Genomic DNA, 12,103 nt, shown 5'->3' on the forward strand with positions numbered 1-12,103 from the left:
TGTGTGTTCAAGCCTCTGTCACATTGATTTGTCACATGAGTATGACTGTAATTGGTGTGTTTCAGTCATCACAGGTTAATTACCAGCCCTGACCTATTACATACACACAGATACAGACTGAGTCACAGTGAGTCTGGACGGACGACGAAGGAGACGAAGGATTGTTTCTGTGCAAAAAAAAAAAACCCTCCCATAAAGTTGGAAGCCATTACAGCACAGTAATGTAAAGCTGCCACTTCTCTTTTACTCTGTATCTTCCTCCTCTCTGTCGAACTGATCATCACTGTCTGTCTCTCAACCCTCCCTTCCTTTCTCTCCTCCTTCTCCTCCTCCTCTTCCCCTCCCTCATTTGGTGACCCACTAATGTTCTGTTCATTTTCTCTTATAAATAGATAATGGGCAAAAATCAAATCTCTTCATTTGCATGTAATACAATTAAGACCTTTTCAAACAATGACAAATGGAGGGAGCAGCGAGATGTCAGTCAGCCCTCGACAGTGAGAAAAGCAAAGGCAGCATCGGCGAAACCTCTCCCCGTTTTAACGAAAATTAATAAAACCTTCAAATGGGATTTTCTCTCCGCCATCTGGAATAACAATCACTGAGACACACTCCTATAGTCTCTGCCTGTCAAATAAAATTAAAGCTCTCATGAATTTGGGATTCATAAGGTGGATGTGAAGCCACCGATGTATCTGTATAATACCTCCACAAAAAAAAAAAAAAACTGGATTCGATTTTTTTTTAACAATATATCAATAATAATGGGATGTGACTTCAGTGATCAGTTTCTCTTTTTCTTATTGATTGACATTAAAGACAGACATTAGAAACATAAATTTTGTTGAGCTCAGGTGGTGAAAGTGTCCGTGACTTCGGGGTTTATAGGTAGCCTACACATAATGCACATCTAAGCTAAGCTAACTGGCTCTGCCTCCATTTCTACTGCCGCATGGTTCCCAACCTGCAGGCCATGGTCAACAAAAAGCAAATTCTTTATTCCTACATAGCAACAATTAACAACAGACATTATTACCTTCTCATGTGATTATCATTACATTACACAACTTCCTTTTTTAGAAGGCAGAAACAGACTCAGGTTAGACGATCATCTGGATTAACTGGTCAGGTTGGACAAATCCTTTGCAAAAGAATACAAATTTGGAGAAACAAACACATTTTTCAATTGTTTTAGAATTAAATTAACAAAATAAATCGCCTATTTTGCACCTTTCTGATATTTTTGTCATTCGATCAGCAGGGGTGTTTCTAGACACTCTGGAGGCCCCAGGCAAGTGCCCCTACCCCCAATATATAATATATTCTTCTTCCAAATACAAATTAGTAACAGTTTGAACAGAACAAGCTGATCTACTGACAGCAGCAGCATTATTATTGGTATCAATGTTAGCATTTGACAACAAATGCAACAGGAAAAATTAGCCTAACATTGGAGTTGGCAGCACTACCTTATTGTATGCAGTTATGCAGTGTACAATGACATTGTGCATACTTCTTGTGAACACAGTCATTGGCAAAACCATGTTGTCATTGATGTGGACCAATATGCAGCCAACCAGCTCAGGGCCAATCACCTGGCCTGTTGCAACGCCCCTGATGGTTATAGGGGTTAAAGTTAGGGTTAAGGGATCAAGTCTTGATCAATGAGAAAATATATTTAGGATTTTAAGAGCCAAGATCCATCTTGATATATTTTGTGTATCTCTTCTCTCTGGAGCTTTAGAAACAGGCCAGGTCAGTGAGACAATAAGCAGAAGAAGATGGCTTATTGTCTTTGAGCTAAACTAAACTAAGCTAAGATGGTCCACCTGACTGTAGATTAAAGTGTGTATTTCCAAACATGTAAAATGCCAAATCACAAAATTTGGAGCTTTGTCAGTAATAATTGTGATTTCTATACAACATTATTTAATTCAGACATCCTCTCCTCACACCCATCTGTAAACATGTGCACATACACATACACACCTATATACATGCATACAAACACACACAAATACACTCTCTCTCATACACACACACACACACACACACACACACACACACACACACACAGAGGAAAATTAATGAGCTCTCATTCATAATCCCGGACAGAGAGAGCCATATTCACCCTTGGATGGTTTATTGACTGATTTCATTTATTTGTGTGGAATAAATAGGAGGTAAACATTGGCTCGCTCTCACATTTTCCGCGACACACTCGCTGCACAGCATTCTGGGAGAATGATCCCACCAACAGCAGGGTCACTGATTGGCTATACCTCGTCAGTGTGTGACAAATTACCCAATGAGAAATAGGTTACCCATTTCCACAAACTAATTAACCTGGGTGATAGTGAAACAAATTATTACATTTATGTAATATTATTTCACATCTGTCGCCAGACTACAAAAATCTTTATCCCTGCGCCTGCCTGCCTGCCAGCCCCGCCCCCTAATCTCTTCTTCTTGATTATAAACACATCCAGACGTCATGGACATGCTGCAGGCAACGAGAACATACATGGAGGTTTATTTCAAAGGAGTTCAGTCCAACACTTTGGATAATAATTCAAATATTAGTTAAAAATCGCCAGTCAGAAAGGTATTTTCTATCATGGAGATCAGAGGTCATAGGTCACAGGATGAATCTGAGGGGTCATGAGATAAGAGTAGATAGCCTAATACATGAAAAATGAATAACATTACAGGTTTTAATCTTTGCTTTTTTTAATGGGAAATATTCCAGGCCACCTATAAGAAATATTCATATACATATAGCCTATATATATACTGCCTGACTCACTCAGGTTTGTCCTTTAACCTGGTGTTTGTGTAATCAAACAAACTCAACACCAAGATTCACAAACTTTTTCCTCATGTTCTTTATAATTCACTAGAAGATGAAGGAGTGAGATACTATTTCTAGATGATGATGAAGAGGTGGAGGAGGAGAACTATGAGGTGAAGATGGAGGGTGGTATGAAACTGATTAATGGTTTTCAATGTGCAGTTTAATTTTGACCTGTGAATTACAGTTGATTAATTGGATGTGATTGCATTTTCTTTATATAGTTGATCTATAAATGAAGTGATGTGAACTTTCATGTTTTTCTTTGTGGAGTTTCTTTGTACCTTCATGTGTCAGGAAGAGGAGGAGGATCTAACAAAGCTTCATCTTCTGGTCCAGGTTCATCTACTGTATCTATACACTACATGCTGCTCTTCACACTTCCTGCTTTGGTTCAGTTCAGAAAAGTGTCTGTTTTCTTTTTCAGATTTACTTTTAATTGTGACTGTTCTCCCGGATGTTTGAGGCCATACTGTACGTCTTCGGAGACAAAGCACAACATTATAATCTTATAGTTTCCAAAAATAAGGGTGGTTATGATTAGGTAAGAAGTTGTTGTTGATGTTGTGTTGGAATAACAGAAGGTTTTGGTGGCAGTGGGTTGACTGGTGGTGATGCAAAAGAGCCACTTTCAATTGCAACCAAGCAACACTGATTTAATTTACCACAAGGCCAAATGTGGGGGTTTTTTTTAGTGAATGAGAAACTTCTAACTCTAATTTTAAGTCATAAACCTCTGACTGTTTGTGTCTTTACTGATCAGGGCCAACTAAGGGTTAACAGGGATTAATAAAGACCAGAAAAATACAAAAAGAGTCTGTTGGTGTCCCTGATCAACATCTTCTAATAACCCAGGGTAAAATGATTGACTGATTAATCCAGGCTGATGAAAATGACAGTTTGGTATCTCACTTTATATACAACACAAGACTTGTGTGGTGCAGCCAAAGATTAAATATTCTGTCCAGCCAGAAACGAGACGTGTGTTTGATCAAAACGGTTCAGACCCATGAGATCAGGTTTGGATCAATGAATTTAAAACCTCCTGAAAATCATGTTTGTGGTTAAATCGGTATCATGATGAGCATCACTTTACTTTAAGTCCATGGATAAAGACTTTATGATCAGTGTATAATCATTTAATACATGGTTTATAACACACCATAATGACAGTGTAAGTGTTTTATTAATGAATTTGTTAACAGAATAAATGGCAGTCTGTCCATTGCTTACATGAGAGAAGTTATAACATTTAATCTGCCTACAGCTACATTACAGTGTGTTGTTGTAGATGCTAAGTGATGCTAATAAGGGGACCTAGTAAAAGTCTCATCACCTTGTGTTGAGGAAACGCACCTCTGGCCCTCGGCTGATTCCTCAGTCTGCTCCTTCACGTCCACTTTGACAACTCAGATCTCCATTACTACATTAGAGATTTGGGGACTGAGGAGGAGTTTTTGTGTGCAGATGCTCCATGATGATCTCATACTGTATATTTATAAAGCTCTGATTCATTTCCTCAGTCAGATGTGTGCAGGATGGGTTGGTTTGACTCCACACAAGAAACATGCAGCAGTGGAAACACAAAGAGGGCGACTGCACATAATAAATCTGCTTCATTACAAGCATTTACGACCCTTTTACATTATTATATTTCATTTTTATAGATGCATTTTAATGTTGCAGCTGGCTGACATGAGTCCATTAAGACTAATTTATATAATGTTGGCTTGTTTAAGCTTAAATTGTGCATGTTTTATGCATATTTAATGAGATAATTATGAATTTTGAATATGAAATTTAGATTTAAGTCCTTGCACAAATCTGTACGTGAGTAAATGTTGTTAGCCGTCCAGAGGTTTGGATTCCAGATGTTCACAGGACCAATAAATAAATAAAATATAAGAAATAAAACACTCAGATTGTTTTGTTTTTTGCTAGTTTACAGCAACTTCCTCACATCTGGAGTCATGTGATGGTGCAGAGGACTGGAGGGTGACACTGGGGTCAATGTTAATGTGGAGTTGGGACATGAAAGTGAAGCAGATTAAAGCTGCACACACTCATGATGATCCCATTTTTGAAAAAGGCCTCTGAAGATGACGGAGATATTGTATGAGGTTTTTTCACTGAGGCCTCGGAGCTGCTTCGACAAAAGGAGGTTTGATTCGTGATGTGACGTAATTGAAAATGATTTTTATTTGACCATTTACATTGAATTGATATAAACATGTCCATTAAACAAACAAAAAAAATGGCTCAAACATTTAAGAAAGTCATATTTGAGAATAATAATAATCAGAATCCGAATAATAATAATAATCATAATAATAATAATAAGCACAGACAGAATTTCTCTTGGAAACATAAGTTATCACAAACTGACCAAATGGGAACAAGAGTTGCTTCCGCTACACAAAAACATCCTATATAACAGATTATAGTTAGAGTCAGTTTCCATGTCTTCATTTAATAGTTATTTCCCTTCATTTTTTTCAGTATTTATTAATTTATTTTTTATTTTTTGCCTTGGACAGCTCATGCAGTCAAGTCCTCTTCCATGTTTCGTCCTGATTCCTGTCACATCATCAGCCCCCACCCTCCTCTGTCTCCCACCCCTCTTCTACATCTTCTTCTCTCTCCTCCTAGTGCGTGCTTTTTCTATTTTCCAGCTTGTCTGGTTTATGTGCACGTCCACCGTGCTGCTGCTGCTGCTGCTGCTGCTGTCGTCCCTCTGGCCCTTCACAGTTTCATGCTGTGCAGCAGGTTTGAAAAAAAGGAGGGGGAGGAATCTGTCACCTATAGTTTTTGTATTTCAAAGTATCCACTGCCAAAAAACAAAAACCCCGCGTCAGTCAGTCACCAAGCAAAAAAACAAAACAAAAACAAATGTCACTGTGGGGGCTCTGCAGCGGTAAAAGCGCTGGAGGAGCCACGGAAATAAATACCCGACAAACCAATAAGTTAATTTAAATAGAGAAATAAATAGTCATCATATAGGCTACATGCGAAATAATAAATTATAGCTTCAAACAGAACCAGCCCTATGCTTGACAGAGGCCAACAGGCCCGGTGAGTGGCGTCAGTCCCTTCCTTCCCTCTGGTTTTTGGGATGTGGGTGGGAAAAAAACAACAAATTGGCAAAATGCTCTTATTCGCTTTGAGACGTGGTCAAGTATCCTGGTTGTAATTTCTCCCGGTGCTCTCCGTGTGCGTGGAGTGGATGAGTGAGTGCGTGAGTGAAAGAAAGAAAGAAAAGCTCTTCTTCCCCCGCACTAGGTGAAACTCATGGATACTGTGTGCTCCAGCGCTTTGCGGCGCAGCGACGCGATGCTTGTCCCTCTCCAGACGTCACTGTCCGGGGAACTACACAGCTGAGGCGAGCCGGTCACGTTGGTGGGGCCGGACAGGGAGGCGGGAACCATCCCGGGGAACGTGGGCTGGTAGAGGTGCGACTGCAGCCCGGAGCCGTTCATGTTGTTGGACAGACCCATGGAGTTGGGCGGCGGCTGCCCGAGGCTGCACTGGGACAGGGACTGCGCCATGGCCTGCTGGCGGTTCAGCGCCGGCGGGAGCTGCAGCTGCGACACGCCGGGCATCCCGGCCGTGGCCCAGCGGGTGTCGTTGGCGTGGAAGGAGCAGAGGCTGTCGCCCATGGCCGCTGCTGCCGCCGCGGCGGACGGGAACTGCGGCAGGTGGTGCGTCGGCAGGAGAGTCCCCGGAGCGCGGAACACGTTGGTGGTCTTCTTGCGCTTCTTCCACTTGGCGCGTCGGTTCTGGAACCAGACCTGCAGGCAAGGCAAGGCAAGGCAATTTTATTTGTATAGCCCGTTTTTACAAACAGTTTGTCTCAAAGGGCTTTACATGGCATCATAACAACATCCTCTGTCCTTAGACCCTCACATCCACTGAGGAAAAACTCCATGGAAAACCCTTTTAACAGGGAAAAATCGGAGAAACCTCAGGGTGAGCAACAGAGGAGGGATCCCTCACCCAGGACGGACAGACGTGCAATAGATGTTGTTACAGACAAGAAAACAGTTTACAGTTTATGTCACAGAATATGCAAACTATGGAAATGGAAATGCAGCACGGACGGGATGGACAGAGGAGCGTGAGCGAAGCCTAAACTATGCACGTTTTATGCGTATTTAAATTAGATAATTATGTATTTTGAATATGAAATTTAGATTTAAGTCCTTGCACAAATGAGTAAATGTTGTTAGCCGTCCAGAGGTTTGGATTCCAGATGTTCACAGTTTCATGTTTTGAAAAAGCTTCTGTTGTTACGCAAGGGGTCCATGTTGTCTAATGTCTGTTCATGTTTAATGTATTGTATTGTTAGTTTTGTATGTGCTGTATTGTTTTATGTATCCAGGCTCCCCCAATAAGCTTTTGATAGCTTCAATGGGAGACCTGATTCGTTGTTGTACGTTGTTGTGTGTGTGTGAATAAAACAATGTTGAACAGAACCAATAAATAAATAAAATATAACACATACGGTAAAACACTTTTACTGCTCAGATTGTTTTTTGTTTTGTTTCTTTTTTGCTTTAAAATGAGTTTACAGCAACTTCCTCCCATCTGGAGTCATGTGACGGTGCAGAGGACTGCAGGGTGACACTGGGGTCAATGTTAATGTGGAGTTGGGACGTGGAAGTGAAGCAGATTAAAGCTGCACACACTCATGATGATCCCATTTTTGGAAAAGGCCTGGGACGGGACGGACAGAGGAGCGTGGAGCTGGGGTTGGGTTGGGTTGGGTTGGGTTGGGTGGGGGGAGTGGGGGGTTGGGGGGGGGTATGAGGAGGAGCAGGTGTAGTAATGGCCGCTGCAGCAATGACAGCTCGTGTTAGCAGCTCATAAAAAGGTTACGACGTGAGGCTGTGATCATCACGATAAAGCCGAACAAGCAACAATAAATCAGCTGCAGGGGGAAAACACAGATTTATGTCCCCGGCATCCCATCAGCTGACACCAATTTACACCGCTAAGAATCATGGGAAAACCCCCCAATTAACAACAAACAGAGATAAATAACATATGCTCACGTGTTTATTTTAGTTGTGGCCCTGTGAATTTATAATTCATAATAATTTTCTTTATTGGCTTAGTTGAATTTAACTTGATTTTTTTTAAAGGTGCATTTCTATTTTTTTTATTTCTTTTTTTAAATATCACATGTCACTTTTATAATATTATATCATTTCATTTTTAATTTCAGACTCTCGCTGACACCGCGTGACCCCGTGGTCTTTGTGCAGCATGCAGCAGTGCGCGCTCCCGCGGCCCTATAGCCTATAATAAAGATAATGTTATCGCAGTGACAAACACACTTTATTCCCGGCCGCCTGAGTCCTTGAGCTGCTGCAGGTTTTTGCTTGTATAGCTCGCGCGGCTCGGCTCGGCGTCTATGATTAATGTGGAGATTTGCTTGAGAAAGTGGGGCGCAGTAATAAGAACGGGACAATCTCACTTTTCTCCCTCTTTCTCTCCCCCCCACCCACCGCCCTCCCCCGCGTAGCCAGCCGTGAAATCCGGCCTGAAATGCATTACACTTCAACGGAAAGAAAATGTAATTTCTCATTGGATTTTTTTTTTAAAGAGAGAAAGAGAGGGAGAGAAACAGAGCGCCTCTCTCCATCTCCATCTCCATCTCCATCTCCATCCTCCGGGTGTCCGGCATTAAGACGTGCAGAGCTGCAGCAGCTGACAGAACCATCGCTGCTGCAAAACTGACTCTGGGTCTGCTTCTTATTCTCAGCCCTGCAGGCGGTAATAGCAAGAGATGAGCATCATTACACTAATTCTTATTTTATGTAAATAGTCTATATAGGAAACTGAATGGACCCGCGCGGACAGCGATGATGATAATAATAATCATGATGATTATTATTGAGGGTTATTATTTCACATGTGAGCGACCCGCGCGCATTTGACTTTGCTCTGTAGTTAATAAGGCGGTGACACTGTGGTTATTGTTCCTCCTCCTCCTCCTCTTCTCCTTCTACTATTCCTTCTCAATGTGGCTGATGGAGTATTGTATCTGTGCAGACCGGATGTCGCCGAGGACAGTGTTATAAAGGGTATTATTATTATTATTATTATTATTATAGCTGCTGTAGTATGGGAATAAACTGCAGCAGCGTCACAAGGTTAAAATGTGTCAGAGGCAGTTGTATCACAGGTGTAATAAAGATCCATCGTTTGGTTCCTATAAGAGTCGAAACAATAGGCTAATAATAATAATAATAATAATAATAATAAAAATGTTGTAAATAAGACAGATTTAAAAAGAAAAAAGAGTTGTTATTTAGTCGTTTTAGAAATAACACCGTGTTAAAATGTCATTTCTGCTCTGGAGCAAATTCCTGCAAATAAACGTCAGATAAAAATGATAATAATAAAAAATTCTAGGCTACATGTTAAAGTAAATAAATACATAAAAAGATTAGATAATAAATAAATGAAATGTTTTTGAATCAAATTGTCGTGTATTGAACGTGTAAAGGACAAATTCAGTCTGTCATAACCGCAGCCTCGGTGTGCACAGTGGGTGAGGGATGTGTGTGTAATCCACAGGGTCGCGGGTTCGAATCCGGGTGAGACTCTGAAGTCCAGAATAGCACTGAACCAACACACACACACGCGCACACACACATGAAACCTGTGTTATCAGTGGCTTATTATCTGACTTTGTTCTGTTCTCTTAAAATAATTAACAGGAAGTGCCTCATTTAACAAAATAAAAGACATTTGTTCCAGCTGCTGTGAGTCAAATAAAAGTCTTGACTGTTTTTATTAAGTAAAATAAATGATTATAATGTGCATTGTGCAATTTCTATGCTAGTTTACACAATTATTTAAGGGGGTTAGTGCAATCGAAAAATAATTTAGACTAGAATAAGATTTCTTTGAGGCTATACTCTAAATATAATTTCTAAATAGGACGATTTAACTATTACTAGGCCTACTACTTATTATTAAATATTATTAAGAATAGTTACAGGTAATATGAAAATAAAGTCCGTTCATATCAGAGAGTTTGATTTTAAAGCCATGAAAATATAAACAGCAGTTTATTTAGCACGAGCGGCTTTAGTTTGATTATTGAAAGGGAAATAGTTTTTGCTGGTTGCGCGCGCACGGAGACAAGAGTGAAAACAATAAACGGAAGTGTTGAGTCGTAAAATAAATAAGGAACAAAACAAAACAGATGATTTAATTTCTTTCGAGTTCAATTTTTTCCAATTTTCAAAATTTTAGTCGTGTTTCTGTTTATTTTTCCTGTTAGCAGCTGTTTGATTTGTTTTGTTTTGTTTTGTTTTGTTTTTTGGGAGCTGATGGAGATTTTAGTTTTAGGCTTCAGTTTTTCCTTTACATGTGTGTGTGAGAGAGAAATAAAACGTCACTGCTCGTCTCTTCTCTCTGTGTGTGTGTGACCTGGGTTTAGTTTAGCAGCTGCAGCCGGCCTTTACCTGCACTCTGGACTCGGTCAGGCCGATCCTCAGCGCCAGCTCCTCCCGCATGAAGATGTCCGGGTAGTGCGTCTTGGCGAAGCTGCGCTCCAGCTCGTTGAGCTGCGCCGGGGTGAAGCGGGTCCGATGCCGCTTCTGTTTCTGGGACTGGGACTGCTGCTGCTGCTGCTGGGACTGGGACTGGTTGTTGTTGTTCTGCTGCTGCTGCTTCTCCTGCTCTTTGCTGTTCACCTGCACCGAGTTGTTTCCTCCTCCACCACCTCCTCCTCCTCCTCCTCCTCCGCCGCCGCTGATATCATCGCCCGGCAGCATCGTGGCTCCTTCCACTCCGTCCGGACCGGGGCCGAGCTCCCCGGAGTGTCCTCCCGGGTCAGGTCCCCCTCCGCCGCCGAGCCTGCACTTCAGAGCCTCCCTGTGGCCCAGCAGCTCCGCGGCATCCTTCATCCCTGCACAGACAAGCAGAGCTGGTGAGAGTGGGACAGTGAAGAGATGCTGCTCTACAGGGGGAAAGAGGACTCGGTTAGAGGCAGTTTTTAAAACACTTTACACAGGCAAACAGCAGAATAAATAAATCATGACGAGTTGCAGCATCTTCTGCACCGAGGGCACAATGAAGATACAAAAGCTGCGCGTGCATTAAAACCATCCAGCTAGCTTTAAAAAACTAAAACACTAAAAACAGAAAGACAGACACAGATTATTTTTTCCCCAAAAAGCGACGGATGCAGCTATTTGACAGAGACAAGCACGTTGCAGCAGCATGCACGTTACAATCTGCTCCTTAAATACTCTTAATTCAATTCGATCACACCGATATCTTAGGAAATTGTTAAATCAAATTACGCAGTAATATAATAATAATAATTACTTTTCCAATGAATTAAGCGAGTTTAGTTCACTTCAGTCACATTAAGATCATATAAGAAGCAAATTGACAATTTTCTCAGCTTGATTTAAGAGTAGAAGAGCCTCCAGCTTACAGTAGAGTTGAAGACCGGAGTTTGGTGATGATAACTCACCGAGGCGAGCATCCAGGAGGTCGGCATGAGATAGCATTGCGCACCGCTCCAGGGCGAAATGCTATTCCCACTAAAAAAAAAAATCTCTATGACTTTAACCTATTTAAGAAATATATATAGCCTAAATGAAAGCAAATTCGGTTTGTGGTTAAAAGGGAGGTTGGTTGCATTATAATGTAGTTTAGAGAAATGGGGAGGCGCTTAACAGCGGAATGAACCCATGAGCTTCTCCAAACGAGGACCAATCAGAGCTGAAGCCTGAGGTATGTCAGCTTTAGCCCGAGACCCCCCAACACCACCACCCTCCATCCTCCTCCTTCTCCTCCTCCTCTCTCTCCCTCCTCTTCCTCACCCCTCCATCCTCTCACATCCACAAGTTCATTCCTCCTCATTCCTGTAATTGGCTTTGATTTCTCCTCCAAATTACACCCAATAAAATAACCTGATTTAATATCTGTGTGAAAAGCTTCGACCCGTTCAAGAAATGTTGGATCACCACAATATTTGTTTAATTGTGCATGCTGCTCTGCACTCGTCTTTATATCAGCAGCAGCAGCAGCAGCAGCAGCACATGCACAGGCTAAACTCCAACTTATACTCATATGAGGAATAACCACTGGACTGACACCACACTGTCTGCGTAATGGGGCTCCGTCTAACAGCTGGAATGTGAACTCCAGCAGCCTATAACGGGAAACCACCATTTCCTCTTATTATTATTATCATCATTATTATTATGGCCATAACTATAACTA

At 41.5% G+C, this 12,103-nt stretch overlaps 1 protein-coding gene across 2 annotated transcripts; it reads right to left on the bottom strand.

Moving 5' to 3' along the window:
• Positions 1–5,489: 5,489 nt before the first annotated feature.
• On the bottom strand, positions 5,490–11,714 carry otpa (orthopedia homeobox a). 2 transcript variants are annotated; one of them, XM_085792400.1, is made up of 3 exons: positions 11,310–11,714; positions 10,330–10,775; positions 5,490–6,639 (listed from the first exon to the last, which is right to left on the bottom strand). In XM_085792400.1, exons 1-3 carry the CDS (start codon positions 11,383–11,385, stop codon positions 6,127–6,129), a joined length of 1,035 nt encoding a protein of 344 aa, XP_085648526.1. In that variant the 5' UTR covers positions 11,386–11,714; the 3' UTR covers positions 5,490–6,126. The 2 variants fall into 2 exon arrangements, with proteins under 2 accessions (XP_085648526.1, XP_085648527.1); XM_085792401.1 differs by having other exon boundaries at positions 11,349–11,713.
• Positions 11,715–12,103: the final 389 nt, after the last annotated feature.

The sequence above is a fragment of the Trachurus japonicus genome, chromosome 12 (genome assembly GCF_045865225.1).
Source record: "Trachurus japonicus isolate A0001 chromosome 12, Traja_1.0".
Lineage (NCBI taxonomy): Eukaryota > Metazoa > Chordata > Actinopteri > Carangiformes > Carangidae > Trachurus > Trachurus japonicus.

Coding starts and splice junctions, on each gene's coding strand:
- otpa (XM_085792400.1), bottom strand. CDS start 11,385: ATGCTATCTCATGCCGACCTCCTGGATGCTCGCCTCGGTGAGTTATCA. Junction 10,776..11,309: donor CTCCGGTCTTCAACTCTACT/GTAAGCTGGAGG, acceptor TTGTCTGTGCAG/GGATGAAGGATGCCGCGGAG. Junction 6,640..10,329: donor TGACCGAGTCCAGAGTGCAG/GTAAAGGCCGGC, acceptor CCTTGCCTGCAG/GTCTGGTTCCAGAACCGACG.